The sequence below is a fragment of the Scardinius erythrophthalmus genome, assembly GCF_964197995.2.
Source record: "Scardinius erythrophthalmus genome assembly, chromosome: 11".
Lineage (NCBI taxonomy): Eukaryota > Metazoa > Chordata > Actinopteri > Cypriniformes > Leuciscidae > Scardinius > Scardinius erythrophthalmus.
In genome coordinates this window covers 5687741-5705399 of record NC_138231.1, presented here as the reverse complement: position 1 = coordinate 5705399, position 17659 = coordinate 5687741, and the positions used below count along the sequence as shown (strand labels likewise).

The 17659-nt window shown below is 37.4% G+C and overlaps 1 protein-coding gene across 1 annotated transcript; it reads right to left on the bottom strand.

Annotated features, from left to right (window-relative positions):
• Positions 1-1389: 1389 nt before the first annotated feature.
• On the bottom strand, positions 1390-16442 carry esrrgb (estrogen-related receptor gamma b; the record flags this gene model as incomplete). The annotated part of the gene is made up of 7 exons (XM_081377704.1): positions 1390-1634; positions 5273-5542; positions 10101-10283; positions 10372-10476; positions 12515-12631; positions 13951-14321; positions 16384-16442. The coding sequence occupies 7 exons, from the start codon at positions 16440-16442 to the stop codon at positions 1390-1392; spliced, it is 1350 nt and encodes a 449-aa protein (XP_081233830.1).
• Positions 16443-17659: the final 1217 nt, after the last annotated feature.

The following is a 17659-nucleotide window of genomic DNA, read 5'->3' as shown; positions in this document are numbered from 1 at the left end:
ACACCCAGAAATCCAGAATAAACGCCATCAGAGAATGACAGAACTGGTGCAGATGTGACTAACAAACTCACAAGAGATCAGTCTGTCCTCTTCACATTAATTCTATCTTGTAGTGTTTCCTTTATCACGGTAAACATATTCATTTCTGATCATCACAATGACTGACAGACAACAATCAGCACATAAATATTACATAAAACCACATGTAAGAAATGTCTCAGAACAGTACAGCATGAATGAGTAAATGTCAGATCATTTTGAGTGAACTATCTAATTTAAAGATGAATTCAACCAACATTCAGTTATTGCTTCAAAACATACTTTCACATCTCTGTGAATGGCTGAGAACAGATATTGCTATGGCTTTTCTTTTCAGTCACTTAATGAGCAAGAGCCTTTTTAATTTGGTGTGCTAAAAGGTTCATGTGGTAAAAGTGGAATAAATAATAAAAGCTTAGTTTGTGCAGATATATTCATGAGCATCTGGAGATTAAAAAAATCCTATGTTAGTACATAATCTATTAGTTCAAATTTCAAAAGTGCATTCTGTTATTTGATGTTTCCACACTTAAATGTTGTTAATCTATACATCATATTTCTGTCTAGACTGCATCTCTGAGACCTTTTGAATTGAAAATTGTGTGTATAGTAGATGTTGTTGAACACTGTTTTTTCTTTATATTTGTGTCAGGAGAGTAATTATTGACTATTATGTATTTGGCAAGGCTGACGCTCTCTACTATGATAGAACTCTTATGAAAACTGGAAAAAAAAATCTGCAAATTAAATGCTCTTTATCTTTAATAAATTAAATAAATACAAACCATTATAAATAAAGTTTCACCATTAATTCAACGATATTCACATCCAGCACTTACTGATGTTCTACCATCAGTCGGTAAGATTTTTATTTTATTTTTTGAAAAAGTCTCTTCTGCTCACCAAACCTGTATTTATTTGATCAAAAATACAGTCCATTATTGAGAAAAAGTATTAGAATTAAAAATAACTGTTTTCTGTTTAAATATATTTTAAAATGTAATTTATTCCTGTGATCAAAGCTGAATTTTCAGCATCATTACTCCAGTCTTTAGTCACATGATCCTTCAGAAATCATTGATTTGATTGATTGATTTTTGTGGAAACTGATGTATTTTTCAGGATTCTTTGATGAATAGAAAGGTAAAAAAAAAATTAACAACCAATTTTAAACAGTAGTGTATATTTGAAACTTCTTTTTTGTTAGTTAAATCAGTCCTCAACTATGTGAAACTGTATTGAAACTATTTTTATATGTCATGACACGCGCCTGTTTTTCCCCATGGATTTGTGAACAATCCTCTTTCAGAAGTTTGTCACCTCAGTTTGATGGTCCAATCGGGTTAAGGATCAGACATTGGCCTCCAGAAGTTCCAGAAAGAGTTTGTGCATGGGGACGCGTCCGTCCTGTTTGATGCTGAAGAAGCGGCGCACGGCTTTGACAGAGGTTTGGCGGAGGAGCGGGAGGGTCATGATGAGTTTGCCTGCTCGTCGAGGGTCTTCCCTGTGATGGACACACTCGTAATCCAGAAGAGCCTCATGGAGAGAGTCCTGAAGACCCTGAACGGCCTCCACGTCCTCTATATGCATCGAGTCTGAGAGAGGGAATCAAAACATCAGGTGTTGACTGTCGTCTTCAATAAATTGCATTGCATTTATTCAAAAATTGACAGTAAATAATGTAGCGTGTTCCAATGATATGTTGATGAAAATGTGTTAAAGGTGAAGTATGTAAGATTTGTTTATGTTAAAATACATTCTCTTAACCCAGTTTATGGTTCATTGACTACTATTAGTAAGCCATTAATGGGTTTATTTCCCCCAAAAGTGTAAACATCGAGTTTCACATTGAGAGCGGTCCACTCAGATCTGTCAATCAATTCGCAGCTTAACTCTTTCCCCGCCAGCGTTTAAAAAAAAAAAAGTTGCCAGCCACCACCAGCATTTTTTATTATTTTTCACAAAAGTTTCATGGCCGACAGAATATTTTTTTGTATAAATATTTGAACATGCAATTCATCAAAAGAAAGAACAGACCCTCTGCGTTTAAACTGTTTTCTAGCTTCATGTATCCCTTTTTTTTTTCAACACTTGAATAGGCCTATTGGCAGATAATGTGTAATAGGAAGAGAATTGGCACTCTCTGGTTACTTCCGGTTTCTGGACTGGCTGCAGTAACATGTCTCTGTCCATGTGGGGGCGCTCGCAGGCGAGTGCAGAATGAATGGAGTTCTATGGCGGCTATACCCATCAAAATCCACTTTTCTCAGGATATAATTTTTTGTCTAGTAATTTGAATGGAGAAAGTAGAAAGGAGATGCAAAGAAATTACACATTGCTGGGTGTTAGATTTTTTTGAGTCACTTATTTGCTTTAAAAAGTCTTTTAAAATGTCAATGACGTCATACACATCGTACGACCAGAGATACTGCTTTACGGCAATCTTTCAGTCACTTTGGTGCTTTCGCGCTCTGCACTTTCTTTTCTCTCGAGGCATCGACAACACAGCTGACACAGGTAAATACACGTGCTAGAAGAGTTTTTGTTTTGTTTGTTTCTGGTCCTGCTTCAGACGCCACGATGCCATCAAGCGGTATCTCTGGTCGTAATCAGCACTTCACTGACCAATCAGCGTTCATTAGCAGAATGCTAGCGTGTTATGGGCATCAACAACTCAACCTGTAAGAAATCGAAAGGACATAAGTACTCGTTCATTCAACTTTGGACCTATAACCCATGTTGAACTTGCAAAACCTACAATAAAATCTGAGATTTCTCAACGGCAATCGGGTGAAAGAGACACATTTAGCCGTCTAGCCCCATAGACTCCCATTCAGTCTGCACTCGCCCGCGATCACCTCCAGTGGAATTCTAATGGAACTGCAACCAAGATCGATACAATGGGGCTCATAGGAAGTGCCAAGGCTCTCCGTAGACGGGCTCTGATATAAGTTTCATAAAAAAGCAAAATTTTCCGCAAAAAAGCTGAGAAAATCGCGTTTTTGTCTTGATCGGATTCAGAACGATGATCAAAACACAGATGAAGTACATCGAGTCCATCAACACTCCCAAAGCTTCACAGTCCTGTAGCTCATCCTGGGTCGACATTTCATTCAGTTACATTAGACAGTTTTGATCTATATGTTGTTTAATGATGATTATCGCATTATTTTACATATGCATCTGCTAACATATGATATCACTTATTTTTGCTTCTTCTCCTGTGTTTTGATCAGGAGATTCTGTACTCTTTCAGAATATGTGTAATAGCGCCCCCTACCACATAACAATGAAAACATGGAAAGCCGGAAATTTCCGTCAATGGCGGGGAAAGAGAATTGAGTCCCAATTCAGAGGCTGCATCCTTCAAAGGACGCAGACTTCAGAGGCCAAGCCTTATGAAGGCAATGAAGGTCGGACTGAGAATTTAAAAAATGGTACGGTCTAACATACAGAGGTTTGCTCTTGTCGCATTACAACTGACAGCTGCCGTTGACTGCCCGAGCGGGATTCGAAACGGGGTCTCCGGTGTGGGAGGCGGGTGTGCTAATGGGTCTAAAGACTGCTGATTGCTAAGTCGCTAATGCGCCTCTTGAGGCCAAGGGAGTGAGGTCTACACGTACAGCTCTTACTAGCCTATGTCCGTTACACTAACTCATGACACATAGCAACACAGCTAAAAGTATTCCTAATATATTGGACCTTTTATTGAAAGAACCTGCTGAGAAGCCTTCACAAGCATCCGGACTGATGTTTGAGTTGGGGGAGGCACATCGCATGGACGTAATTGCAAGATTGTTTAAAGGCACACTATGCAAGATTTGTACCTTAAAGGGGGGGTGAAATGCTCATTTTCACTCAATCTCCTGTTGATCTTGAGTACCTATAGAGTAGTATTACATCCTTCATATCTCCAAAAAGTCTTTAGTTTTATTATATTTATAAAAGACAGATAGGCTGTACTGAGTTTTTCCGGAAAAAAACTAGCGTCTGGAGGCGGGCCGTGTGGGCGAAGCTAATAGCTGGTAGCGCTGATAGCTAACAACAACACACAGAGACATTTGAAGCAGTTTCTTACTCACCGTCATGACCGCGAACCTTTATCATTGTGACTGCTCGATCCTTAAGCATTAGACGATCTGCAAATCCGTCGATCTGGGCTTTGTTTATAAAACAATCATCGTCGAAATGCAGGGAACAAACAGTCTTAGGCTACACAACTCATTTTTGCTCTGGAAAAACAATCTGCATCCACTGTTCCTAACGCTGGGTTCTTTGGGAAGCTGAACATGATGGTAAGCTTTCCCTCACATCCAAAAACACACTTTGGAGACACTATGCAGCGCTGCCGATGATTTTCTGTTGATGTGCGCAGCCTCGCTCTCCTCTGGTCGACGTGTGCGCGGGCGAGGTTTTCCGGGAGAAATGCTCATATAAGGAGTTCCACTCTGGTCTACGTCATTACATCCACGATCGGCCGAAATCAGCCGAAACTTGTACCAACCCGGAAGTAAGATTTTCGGCACAGAAATTCTCCGTTATTCGTCCAAAATATTTTTTTTAAACTTTGGCCATGTTAAGAATGAGAATCCATCTCTTTAACACTGTAAACAACTCTGAATACATGAAACACCATTGTACCCCCCCTTTAGTATAACAGATTCGAAGTCATTTCGATGGTAAACGAACTAGTAGAAGGAGGAATCACCCAATAGCAAAGCAGGGGGGGACGCCGCTGGCAAAACCAATGCAGGTTTGAGAGGTGGCGCCCCGACAAATCTCGCGAGAATCACGACTTGCTTTACGGCATGACGTCACATACATCAACAACATATGAAGCAGCCTCTATGGAAGACACTAGCACGCATTTCAGACGTGAATCATGGCAGAGTCGACGAAGAAAACGCAGTCAGAAGAGTCAAGGAAAAGAAAACGAGAAACTGACCGGACAAGAGTCCAGTTCAGTCAGGCTTTCACTCGTTGGTATTTACGTAAGCAACGTTAAACACAAGTACTCCACAGCGACTCTAGGGGTCGATGTTTGACAAAAACGGAAACTGCACAGTATGCCTTTAAAAATATGATTTATTTTTGTAATTCCCCAAGGTGCCACTAGTGTCACAGAAACTACATACTTCACCTTTAAGAATGCTATTAGCCGCATTTGTTTAAAGCATGTTTTTGTGTAAAAGGGTTGAACGTTCCTTGCGAAAAAAGTACCCGTATCATTTACCTGAGTTGGCAAGAGCGATGGCTTTCAGAGTGACGAACTCTTCTCTCTCCAGCCTCATGGATCTGTACCTGCGCACCAGCTGTAGTATGGCCATGTGGAGCTCCAGCAGACCGGCTGATTTCGCCTGTTCAGCATCCATGATGTAATCCTCCGCAAACACCAGCTTGTCACCGCAGGCCAGCGAGCTGAAAGCCACTCGCAGGATGAGGATCTCCATCCAAGCGCTCTGCAGGAGACTCATCTGATCGGACAGACAGAGGCTGGAGAAACCTGCAGGAGTGATGAGTTACTGATCAGAGAAGCTCAGATTATAGATCAGATCATTGTTTTTTTCAATTGTTTTAATTGTTCTTTAAAAAAAGAATGGTAACACTTTACAATAAGGTTTCATTAGTTAACAATAGTTAACACTAGCTCATTGTTAGTTAATGTTAGTTAGTAATGTTAACTAATAAAAACTTAATAAAAAAGTACCAAAATATCTAAGTAAACGACACAGAAAAATAACTAAATAAACTAATATTTAACTACATAAACTAGAGCTGCATGATTAATTGTTAAAAGATCGCGATCTCATTACTAAATGACAATTCTCCTAAGTTTATTTAACCTTAAAGGAGAACTCCGGTCAATTTTAACATTGAGCTCATTTTTTTGTACATTTGGAGTGCTGTCAATACAGAGAACAACGACAAAAATCAGTGTTGCCTACACCGTGTTATTCTATTTTTAAAATTTGCACCCTGTTGACTTCAATGGGGCAAGTACTAAACCTGCTTTTAGCCTCTTAACATCCTTGATGTGTCATTACAAGTGCACAGAAAATTGGCCGAGTTAATCGATTGCCGAGTTCACGCGCGTGATCATAGGTAACTAAACCTATGCGCGTGAACTCGACAATCGACTACTTTGGACTTCAACCGAAAACAGGATGTAAATACAGGTATTTGCGCTGGCTTAAATAACATCATTTTTATACATTTCTTTCACATCTACTGCAGTCAGATCCACTCTTGTTCACTCAGAAGGAATCACTCACATTTTCTGTGCACTTGTAATGACACATCAAGGATGTTAAGAGGCTAAAAGCAGGTTTAGTACTTGCCCCATTGAAGTCAACAGGGTGCAAATTTTAAAAATAGAATAACACGGTGTAGGCAACACTGATTTTTGTCGTTGTTCTCTGTATTGACAGCACTCCAAATGTACAAAAAAATGAGCTCAATGTTAAAATTGACCGGAGTTCTCCTTTAAAAAAAATGCTGAATCATCCAGTGATGAAACAAGTGAAGTATTTATGAGTGAGTCATTGAATCGTTCACTCAAACCGATTTAAAAAAAAATAAATTTATTAAGATTAATTAAAGTCCCCCTGTGGTGAAAATCAAGGTTTTAATGTAGTTTATGTCTATGTGGTGTTTATAATTTGCTTTAAGACAAACCATGTGTAATTTCATAAGTCGACACCATTGCAGAGTATTTTCTCCTTAAAACTGCAGTGAACCAAAGACGGTCTCAAAAACACGCTTTGAAATCGCTGGTGTTTCTGACGTCACAAACGACCTCGTAACCAATCAGATCAACGTGTGATCGTCAACCAGTGGAGCTCTGAGCTGCTTTGAGAGGGTGGAGGCGGGGCTCATTTGCATATTCATATAACTGTTTATCCTAAATGAGGAAAGGGTGTAGAGCTACATTCAAACTATTTTAAGGCATGAAGAAAAAAAAATTCATTGAAAAAGCGATTAAATGTGTAATTTTGGTGATCAAAGATGAGTTTAAAGGGATACAATTATTGACTACAGGGGGACTTTAAACAAGACTGCAGCAATTAACATTTTGTAGGAAACTCTAGTAAATTACATGTTATTTTGTTTAGATTCTGTTCAGAATTCAAAAAAGAATTTGTGATTCTCAGTTTATCCAGAATCCTGCAGCTCTAACATATTTAAAACAACTAATCACCTAATTAAACTACTAATCAGCTAAATAAGTAATCCTAAACAACTATATTCAGCTAAATAACCAATCAATATCTATTATTTAGATAAACTTATTTCTAATTTCACTTTACTCAGCTAATTTCCTAAACAACTAATCTGATAAACAAACTAAAACAACTAATCACCGTAATAAGTACATAATTAGCTATATAACTAATTAACACCTGCCTCTGAGATGTTGAATCAGCTCATAAAATAAGATTTTAATATGACAGATAAAACCTTCTTATTTTAGAGCTAATTTCTATTCAGTTTCAGACTGGACTGTGACCTCTGTAAGGAAAGACAGCTCTGTGTCTGTGTGTGTGTGTGTGTGTGTGTGTGTGTGTGTGTGTGTGTGTGTGTGTGTGTGTGTGTGTGTGTGTGTGTGTGTGTGTGACAGGGGTTTGTCCCCCCTGAAGAACCACGTCAATGACGGACAAATCTCTCTCATTCACGTTCTCTCACACTTAATTAAAAAGCCAGTGATTAGTTTGGTGTGGCGAGGGAGAAGAGGAGCTTTGATTTGATTTTTTCACCCATCACTGATGCTTATCAGAGGCCGTAATGACTCGTATCTCTCGCTCTCTCTCCTCCTGAGTGACGTTCATTAGCTGATTGCATCTCCGCGCTGATCGATCGCGGGTTCACGCTGTGCGCAGGAGACGCGGCCGTATCGACGTCTGTGAAACGTGTTAACGGAATCAAAGGGCCCTCATGACACTCAAACAACGCAAATAAACAACCCTGGAGCCATTTAAATCAGCAATGTCATCTTCTATTGTACATCCTGCTACAGACGCCAGGGAAGAGACAATGCTGCTGTCACACACACACACACACACACATAGTATTTCAATGTTGACATGAACACACACAACCGCTCATGTGAATGTAAAACACACAAACACACACACACACAAACATGAATGCGTTACACTTTGCGAACAAAGCTGTTCGCAGAAGTGAGCTAAGCCTGACAATAGTAAAAATAAGGCGAATTTTTTTTAATGTTTTCAAATCAGAAGGAATGTTTTGTTTTTTAGTTAAAAAAAATACTAAACATCCTTAGGACAAGATTAATTCAACTGAGAAGCAAAATTGCACAAGACAAAACATAAAAATGATCAAATTATTGAAAAATATCAACTAATATAAAACTATAACAATTATAATATTTATATATAATATTTTATGAAATGGTCCTTGCACAAATGTTATGTGAAAATTTTTATTATATATAAAAACCGATAAAGCTGAGACACTTCAGATGTGCACTTTTCGCCATGATGATTTTGAATTGCTTGAAATATGACTGGAATCACTTCAAAAAAGAAATATACAGTTAAAGTGCAACATGTGCAACGCAAGTCTGTCATATAGGCGACATAAAATTATGAGAATATCATTATAATAGTGTGCTTGGGACATGGATTTTGATGGTGAGACTTTTGTTTTTGTAATCAGTCTCTCAAAAATTATATAAAAACTTGGATTTATATTTATTGGCCAATTTATCGGTTATCGGTATCAGCCAAAATTTTCATATCGGTGCATCCCTATCAAATATATAATATTTATTATAATAATATGCCTCACAAAACTTTCTAAGATCCACCATTAAAACAACTAAAATTGTATAATAATATAAACACATACTGTACAGTATATATACATTTTTCAAGATATAAGTTTTAATATCTTACACAATTTTTTTTCCCAAGTAAATTCATTTTGTTTTAAGGATGTTTATATTTTTTACTAGAAAATACAGATTTTCATTTATTATTTTTGTAGTCATTATAATTAACCTTATATAAAAACAACAGAAGTCTGTAGTGTGTCTTCATGTAGATGTGTGTAATAATCACTCACATTCCCTCTGTCCATATGTGTGAATTAATGGTGTTTATTTACCAAATACTGTAATCCAGTGCACAAAACTATGGCATATAATCAGTCACGTGTTATGGACAATTACACACACACACACACACACACACACACACACACACACACACACACACACACACACACACACACACACACACCTGGTTTTGTGGTTTGTTTTGTAAGCATTACTATAGAGGTCAGTATCAACACAAAAACAGGTGCTGGCCAGTTCTCTGTATGCGTGTATGTGTGTGTGTGTGTGTGTGTGTGTGTGTGTGTGTGTGTGTGTGTGTGTGTGTGTGTGTGTGTGTGTGTGTGTGTGTGTGTGTGTGTGTGTGTGTGTGTGTGTGTGTGTGTGTGTGTGTGTGTGTGTGTGTGTGTGTGTGTGTGTGTGTGTACATGTATGTACAACTATCTTTGTGAGGACCGGTTTGAGTTTTAGACCATAGGAGTGAGGTCAAATAGAGTAAAGTGAGGACATTTTGTCCGGTAATCACTTCCTGAGACCCCTTTAAAGGCCAGTTTGAGGGATAAGGTTATAATTCGGTTAAGGGTAGGTTTAGGGTAAGGGTTCAGGTTAGATGGGTAGTGTTAGGGTAAAGAGCTAGAGATTGCATTGTGTCAGTGTCCTCACAAAGATAGATGTACAAGAGTGCGTGTGTGTTCGTCTGTAGTAAATACATTAGCTTTAAAGTCTATGAAATGTCCTTATTAAGATACATAAATATGTCTTTAGAGCAGCTAAAAGGGCAGACGTCTCGAATACAGGGAGACATTTTTATTCTCTGAAAACATCTAATGATCTGACATTCCAGTTGTTTTACCAGACACACAGAAAGACATCTGAACTAACAGCACTTTATCTCTTTGTATCCAAAACAGATAGTAGATAAAACACGTGTGTGTGTGTGTAATTTAAGTCTCTTTGGCATGTGAGTTTCGAGTGTGTGTACCTGGTATGTGTTTGGCCCAGCTGATGTTCAGCACGAGCTCTCTGTCGGCGAGGTCACACAGGGTCGTCAGGGCTTTGATGTCACTGTCGGGGAGCGCGGGGTCAGGCATGGCACACACTCGCTCGGGCTCGGCCCCCAACAGGAGGGTCACCACCTGATTCTCCCCCTGAATGCTGCAGGACGCTAAAGAAAGAGCCAGGGGAGATTATGAACACACATTATGAACACACATACTGAGATGTGTCTGGCTGAGGTGAAATCTGCTTCTTACGGGGTTTTCTGTGAGCTGGAGGTACGCTGAGGTGCACGTTGGAATCAGAGTCAATTCTCCTCTTATATTTCTGCCGTCCTCCTCGCACCCGGTCCAAACGCACACCTGGAGTCACACACACACACACACACACACACACACACACACACAATGAAGAAAATAATGTAGATTCTGTAAATGCAAATTCTATAATGTGTGGATTGTTTTCTTTACTACAAAATACACAGAAACTGGCTGATACTACTAGAATTTACTTTATTAAAAATATGAGTATAGACCTAGTCAGAGAGGTTTGTAATGCATCATAACAATGTATGTGAATACATTAATGTTGTAATACATGCATGCAAGACAAAAATATGAAATAAACGATTTATTATAATAAGCCTCACAAAACTTTCTTAGATTTATCCTTAAAACCAAAAAAATGAACAAATACATAACTTGCACACACATAACAATTAATGTAAATACATGAATATTGTAATATAAGTATGCAAGACAAAATATTAAATAAAAAATATATAAAAATACTAAATGAAAAAGTATATTAAATGAATATAAAATTTATATTTTTATAATCTAAAACTTTTTATAATAATAATAACATACCATATATACTGTCTATATATATATATATATATATATATATGAAGAGTTCAGATGCAAAAGCCTCTAAGTGCCATCTGAAATTTTCTTCTAGAATGATCATTTTTATAAAGCTTGTATATTTAAATTAAGTAATTTCACTTAAATGACAATTAATAGGTCATTTGCATTGCCATTTAAGTGAAATTATTGAACTTAAATATACGAGCTTGATAAAAATGATCATACTTATGGCACTTAGAGGCTTTTGCATCATATATATATATAGTTGAATCTGTCACGAAGAATTAAGGCAGTTCTGAAGGCAAAAGGGGTCCAAACCGGTACTAGCAAGGTGTACCTAATAAAGTGGCCGGTGAGGGTTTATACTCCTGTTTCAGTTCTGCTCGTTTATGGTTTATTGTGGTTGGCAAGTTCTCCTACATTTCCCTTGAAATCTCCTGAGTGTTAGGACTTCTGAATAAAGACTTCTGCGTCTCATCGTCTGTGCTGCAGATCATACCCATAACACAGCACTTATTGTTGCCTTGTTGTTGGTTTGATTGCTTCTATTGTTCTCCTCATTTGTAAGTCGGTTTGGATAAAAGCGTCTGCTAAATGATTACATGTCAAAAGTAATACCCGTGTCTAAAAATGTAGATTATGTGATAAGAAAAAGAACTTGTAGAACAAGTATAATAAAACAGTAAACACACAGTTCGGCTGAAATAGATCTCCATCCGTTTGATTTTACAAATTATTTTGGCAGCGTTTTGAAAAAGCAGGTGCACTGAAACTAAATCAGGGCAGCAAAAATACGACTCCACACCTGCACTAATATCACACTTTTTGCTGACTGCTTCAGTTTTATCTGAATATAATTATTATATCTATGGTTGTGTATGTGAAAGCACTAAAGTAAATTCCAGAAGCCCAATATATATGTGTTTGATCTCAGATGCTTTCATAGCCAAACAAATCAAAAGAACCTGAATGTACTGTCATTCATATAGTGTGCTGCACTACATTTTCTCACAAAACCTGTCAAGAACGTGCCCATATCATCAAAACAGACATTTTGCTTTAAGCAATAGTTCTCAAATAGTGGATCATAACCCAAATATGCTGATGCAGAAAACAAAATGCTGACCGCAAATAATAAAATCCAACAAAACATAGAATTATGCGTAGTTAGGATTTGTATGACAATCAATCAAGCATATTTACCACCACAATTCTTGTCCGTTTTCTTACTGTAATGTGAACCAATGACATGATCTAAACATTTCAATTGTTAAAATCTTATTTATGCTAATCTTAATTTTGAAAATAATTCTATTGCAGCAATAGGAATATATTGGGAATTATCATTTTGAATCATTTAAATAAACCCTTGATTGTAGAAAGTCCTGACGCATTTAAAACAGTTGCTTAATTTCCATGAAAATAATGTCACAAAACAGACTTAATTTTCCTTCTTCGAATATTTTTGCCTTTAGATTTTGCGGTGAAATGTGCCAGTTTTTGTGAGAATCATCCACACACACACTCTCACCTTCTCTCAGCATTCCCACAGACAGACACTTGGTGAAGCGGCAAGCCTGACAGGACTTCCTCCTCCGTTTAGTGATCTCACAATCTCTGCTGACCGAACAACTGTACTCTATATTACCTGAGAGAGACAAACAGACAGACATCATCAGATTCAGGACCAAAAACATGCATCTAGCTAAATCTGTGTGTATCAAACACACCTTTTATCAATGTTGACAACCGTTTGCTATTATTAATATTAAAGGGATAGTTCACCCAAAAATGAAAATTAGCCCATGATTTACTCACCCTCAAGTCATTCTAGGTGTATATGACATTGTTCTTTCAGACGAATACAATCAGAGTTGTGTTAAAAAATGCCCTGACTCTTCCAAGCTTTATAATGGCAGTGAATGGCAGGTTATGTTTTAAAGTCCATCAAAGTGCATCCATCCATGATAAAAGTAATCCACATGGCTCTGGTGGGTTAATAAAGGCCTTCTGAAGTGAAGCGATGCGTTTGTGTAAGAAAAATATTCATATTTAAAACTTTCTAAAGTAAAATAACTAGCTTCCGCCCAAACGAACATACAGATTCCACATAAGTCTAAGCGCAACTTATGCAAGTAATGCTGCTGATATTTACGCTACGCCACGACGCACTACGCTACGTCTGACGTCGTACGTTGCGTAAGTTGTGCTTTAGGCGTAAGTAGACTGCGTTTGGCCGGAAGCTAGAGTTTTACTTTGTAACGTGTTAAATATTAATATTTTTCTTACACAAATGCATCGCTTCACTTCAGAAGGCCTTTATTAACCCACCTGAGCCGTGTGGAGCACTTTTATGATGGATGCATGCACGTTGATGGACTTCAAAACCATAAACTGCCATTCACTGCCATTATAAAGCTTGGAAGTGCCCGGACATTTTTGAATATAACTCCGATTGTATTCGTCTGAAAGAAGAACGAACAATGTCATGTACACCTAGGATGACTTGAGGGTGAGTAAATCATGGGCTAATTTTCATTTTTGGGTGAACTATCCCTTTAAAGTCCCCGTGAACCGGAAGTTGCAAACGACTTTTCTCCAGTGTTGTGACGTATTTCCAAGTGAAAGGGAATATTGAACAGAGGGCAGGGTTTTACTCTAGCGCTCCTCCTCTCCATCTCTGCTCATAGCAGACTAACGGTTTGAGGGGAGTGGTTAAGCGTTTTCAACCCAAGCCGTCAAACTGGCGTCATCAGAGAAGGAACGCCATTCCAGACCGGAAGTAACTTTTCAGATTTTGATTAAAGATTACCACGGCAAACAATTTTTTTCTGTGTATTAACTTGCATGGATTAATTGTTCACCACAAGACTAGTAATATGCGTTAACAAAGTAAATAGGGTCAATTTTGATTTCATGTCGACTTTAAGTAGAGCTTAATATTTTTGTGGAAGCTGTGATCCTGACCTTGAATGGTGCGTTTGAAGAAGGCTTTGCAGGCCTCGCAGGAAGCCACTCCATAGTGGAACCCAGATCCGACGTCTCCACACACGAGACACAGGCGTTTGGGGCCTGAGCTGAGCCCGTGTCCGCTCTTCCCCGGCGCTTCCTCCGGCAGCCTGCAGGGGGCGCCGGGGGGCCTGAGCCCCGCCTCCACCCCAGAGTACGACCCAGGCGAGTCCAGACCTGTTGGGTTCCCTTTAGTTACTGAACTGAAGCTGCTCCCAGCGTCCGACAACGCCCCGGGACTGTGCTGGGTCAGACTGTCCGACAGGGACGAAGGGCTTGAGGGTTCGGTCTTGATGTAGTGGCTGCTGATCGACATCAGGTCCAGGAAGCTTTGGAAATGAAAAGAATAATGAGAATTAAGAAACAGGAACAAATACATGTGTGCATTTTCTTATTACACAGTTAAATGTTAGGTATAAATGCATATAAATTATATTTAAAAAACAGATAATACATGTAATTTTAGAGCATAACACTGCATAAATGTTGTTGTTCTATCAATTATATTATAATTTATAATGAAACTCTAACAATATATATCCTATATCCTTTTGTTACATTTAAAATGTAACAAAATTCAAATAAATTCTGTTCCGTTTTAACTTTCTTTCTATTCATCAAAAAATCCTGAAATTCCACAAAAAATATGAAGCAGCACAACTCAACATTGATAATAATCAGAAATGTTTCTTGAGCAGCAAATCATCATATTAGAATGATTTCTGAAGGATCATGTGACACTGAAGACTGGAGTTATGATGCTGAAAATTCAGCTTTAATCACAGGAATAAATTACATTTTAAAAGATATTCAAAAAGAAAAAAGTTATTTTAAATAGCAATGCTATTTCAGAATATTGTTGTTTTACTGTATTTGATTAAAAAAATGCAGTCTTGTTGAGCAGAAGATACATATTCTAACAAACCCCAAACTTTTGAATGGAAGTGTTTGTTTTGTTTATTGTTTAAATATAGCTTTAAAACTATCAGTATTGTTTTAACGTCACGTGTGTGTGTTACCCTGATGGTGTTTTGTCCTTGTGTAGGTCACACTGTGCACGTTCTACAAACTGTTTATGTTCATTATGTTTGTATTTTTATTAGCCATGGTTCACAGAAAGACAATTTACCAGGATGTTTTGTTTTACAGTATGAAACCTGAAAAGAGCTGCAATCTGACGGAACAGAAATTTAGTGCTTTTCCTTTTATCAGCACAATTAAATATTTCCCACTATGTCAGACGTAGTGTTTACAGGCCACACAGCACCTGAACACACCTGTTCTCACACACACACACACACACACACACACACACACACACACACACACACACACACACACACACACACACAGTGTGCGGCAGCCAGTAACGTGATCCTAAAGCCCATCAGGGTTTTTGTCTGGGATCCAGAGGAATTACCTGTGACTCCTTCACTCATAGCAAATCCTATTGCAGCAAGATGGTCAGTGAACGCTGCCAGAACGTGTCCTTATTACGTAAATACGGTATACAGCGGGATTATATTTGGGATTTTTCCAAATCTTTCAAAGTGAGGATTAGAGCACTGCAACTAATATCATGCCTTTCAGTACACAGGAATAACTCTGTTAGAAATTAAGGTTGATAATGGTACATGTTCTTCTGATCAACGTTGGTTTCTGGGACCTTTAAAGCATGATGGTTTTCAAAAAAAATTTCAAAAAAAAAATAAATAAATAAAAAAACATGTACAAAATGACATTGTGGAACTCAAACAGGTTCTCTTATTGTATTCTTTTAGTTCTTATTGGAAGTTTTGTTTTTAAATAATCTTGGTCTGATGATTGACAGTTATTAACAGTTTTTACAGATATTAAAGTTGCTGATTTATGGAAAAACACTTTTATTCCATTTACTATTTTATCTGATCTTTTGAGAGTTCAACTATCTAAAACTGAACAGTCTTGAACGTATCTATTATCTACAAATATCTATTTACCATGAGATCAAATCTTTCTTCTTAAATTTTCTTTCATGAGCACGTTTTATTATATAGAATATATATATATATATATATATATATATATATATATATATATATATATATATATATATATATATATGAGTAACACACACACACAGTATGTGTGTGTTGCTCATCTATAAGTCACGTGTGCACTTGCAAAAATGTAACAGTTTCTACCAAAATACTTGGTATTATAACTACTACATAATATAAATTAATATAGGATCACCTTCAATCAATACAAGAATATTTTAGCCATTATGGTAAAAATAGGGCTAATGGGCCTAAAAAGTTACACCTAATGAAGTTCAACGTTTTTATACAACGTTACATATAAAAGCCTGATTATGTCCGTATAAAGTTGTGAATTAATAAAGTTACTTACTTGTTCTGTTCCGAAGGGAAGGAAAAAGATTCCGGGTGATAAAACTGCACTAGATCCATGATGAGACAGCTGAGAATGAAACCATAACCTGAGGAAAGGCTTGTGAAATCACACCTATCACTTGTTTCCTCCTGTAATGAGGTTTTACTGTAAACAGAAGCTGGTCTGTTAGCGTTTCTCTTCTCTGCGTTTCTCTTCACCGCAGCGCAGGACTGCTTACGAATATTGAAGGAACGTTTCGGGTTATTCCCGCCTTAATGCCGACGTCACCGGATAATCGACCAATGTGAGCGCGCTCTAATGAATATTCATGAGCATTTCAGGTGAGCGTGAAAAGACGCTTCAGTTTGAGACTCAGTGAAGAGAGGAAGACACAACGTTGTCGTTACTTCAACTGTCTACTAGTATTATAAATGAATACGTCAACATAGACAAAGTGTTTTATTCTCTAACCAACCTCCAGAACTAATTATATAGCCTACGCTTACTAAAAACATTACCATAGGTATCATCAGATGGTAATACCATGGTACTTTAAACTGTACTCATGGTAAGTGATACCTATCACACTTACAAAAAAAGTGTTGCCTGAAGGGCACAAACAGATTTCCACTATATAAACATTATTCCAATGGACCTTTTTCACAGACTAATCCACCCAAATCCTGCAAAGTTTTATATAATAATTTTTTTAATGTATGTAGGCAACATTTATAAAACTATCATTTGTATTATAGGCTATACCTTTGCATCAAATTACAAAAAACTATAATGCTGTGAGGGTGTTTCTAATACAGATCGGCTGTGGGAGTGATGGTCGAATTGACTGTTATCAATCTCTCTCTACTTTTTCCTCTTTTGAAAGTTGTGAAACCACTATTGTGGATGTATTTATTTGTTGTTGTTTTTGCTATTTCAGCAAATGGGAACACGAAAAATATAATCTAGTCTTTCATTCACCACTATAGAAGTTTACCCAACTATGACGACTTCCGCTTCCGAGAAACGTGAAAAAAAATTTGAAATAAAGAAGACTCACCTGCACAGGTGGGCTAATTAGTTTAGTTTAGTTTAGTTTAGTTTAGTTTAGTTTAGTTTAGAGCTTTATTAATCCCCTTGGGGCAGTTAATTCAGACTCCAAGATTGTAGACGATTTTTGTTCTTCATAGACAGTGAAGAAAACCGCATATAAAAGAAAAAGACAAAACAGAACACTTTCAATAAATGAATTGTAAATACACAGTTTCCTCAACACAAAATAATCTTTGATGTGATT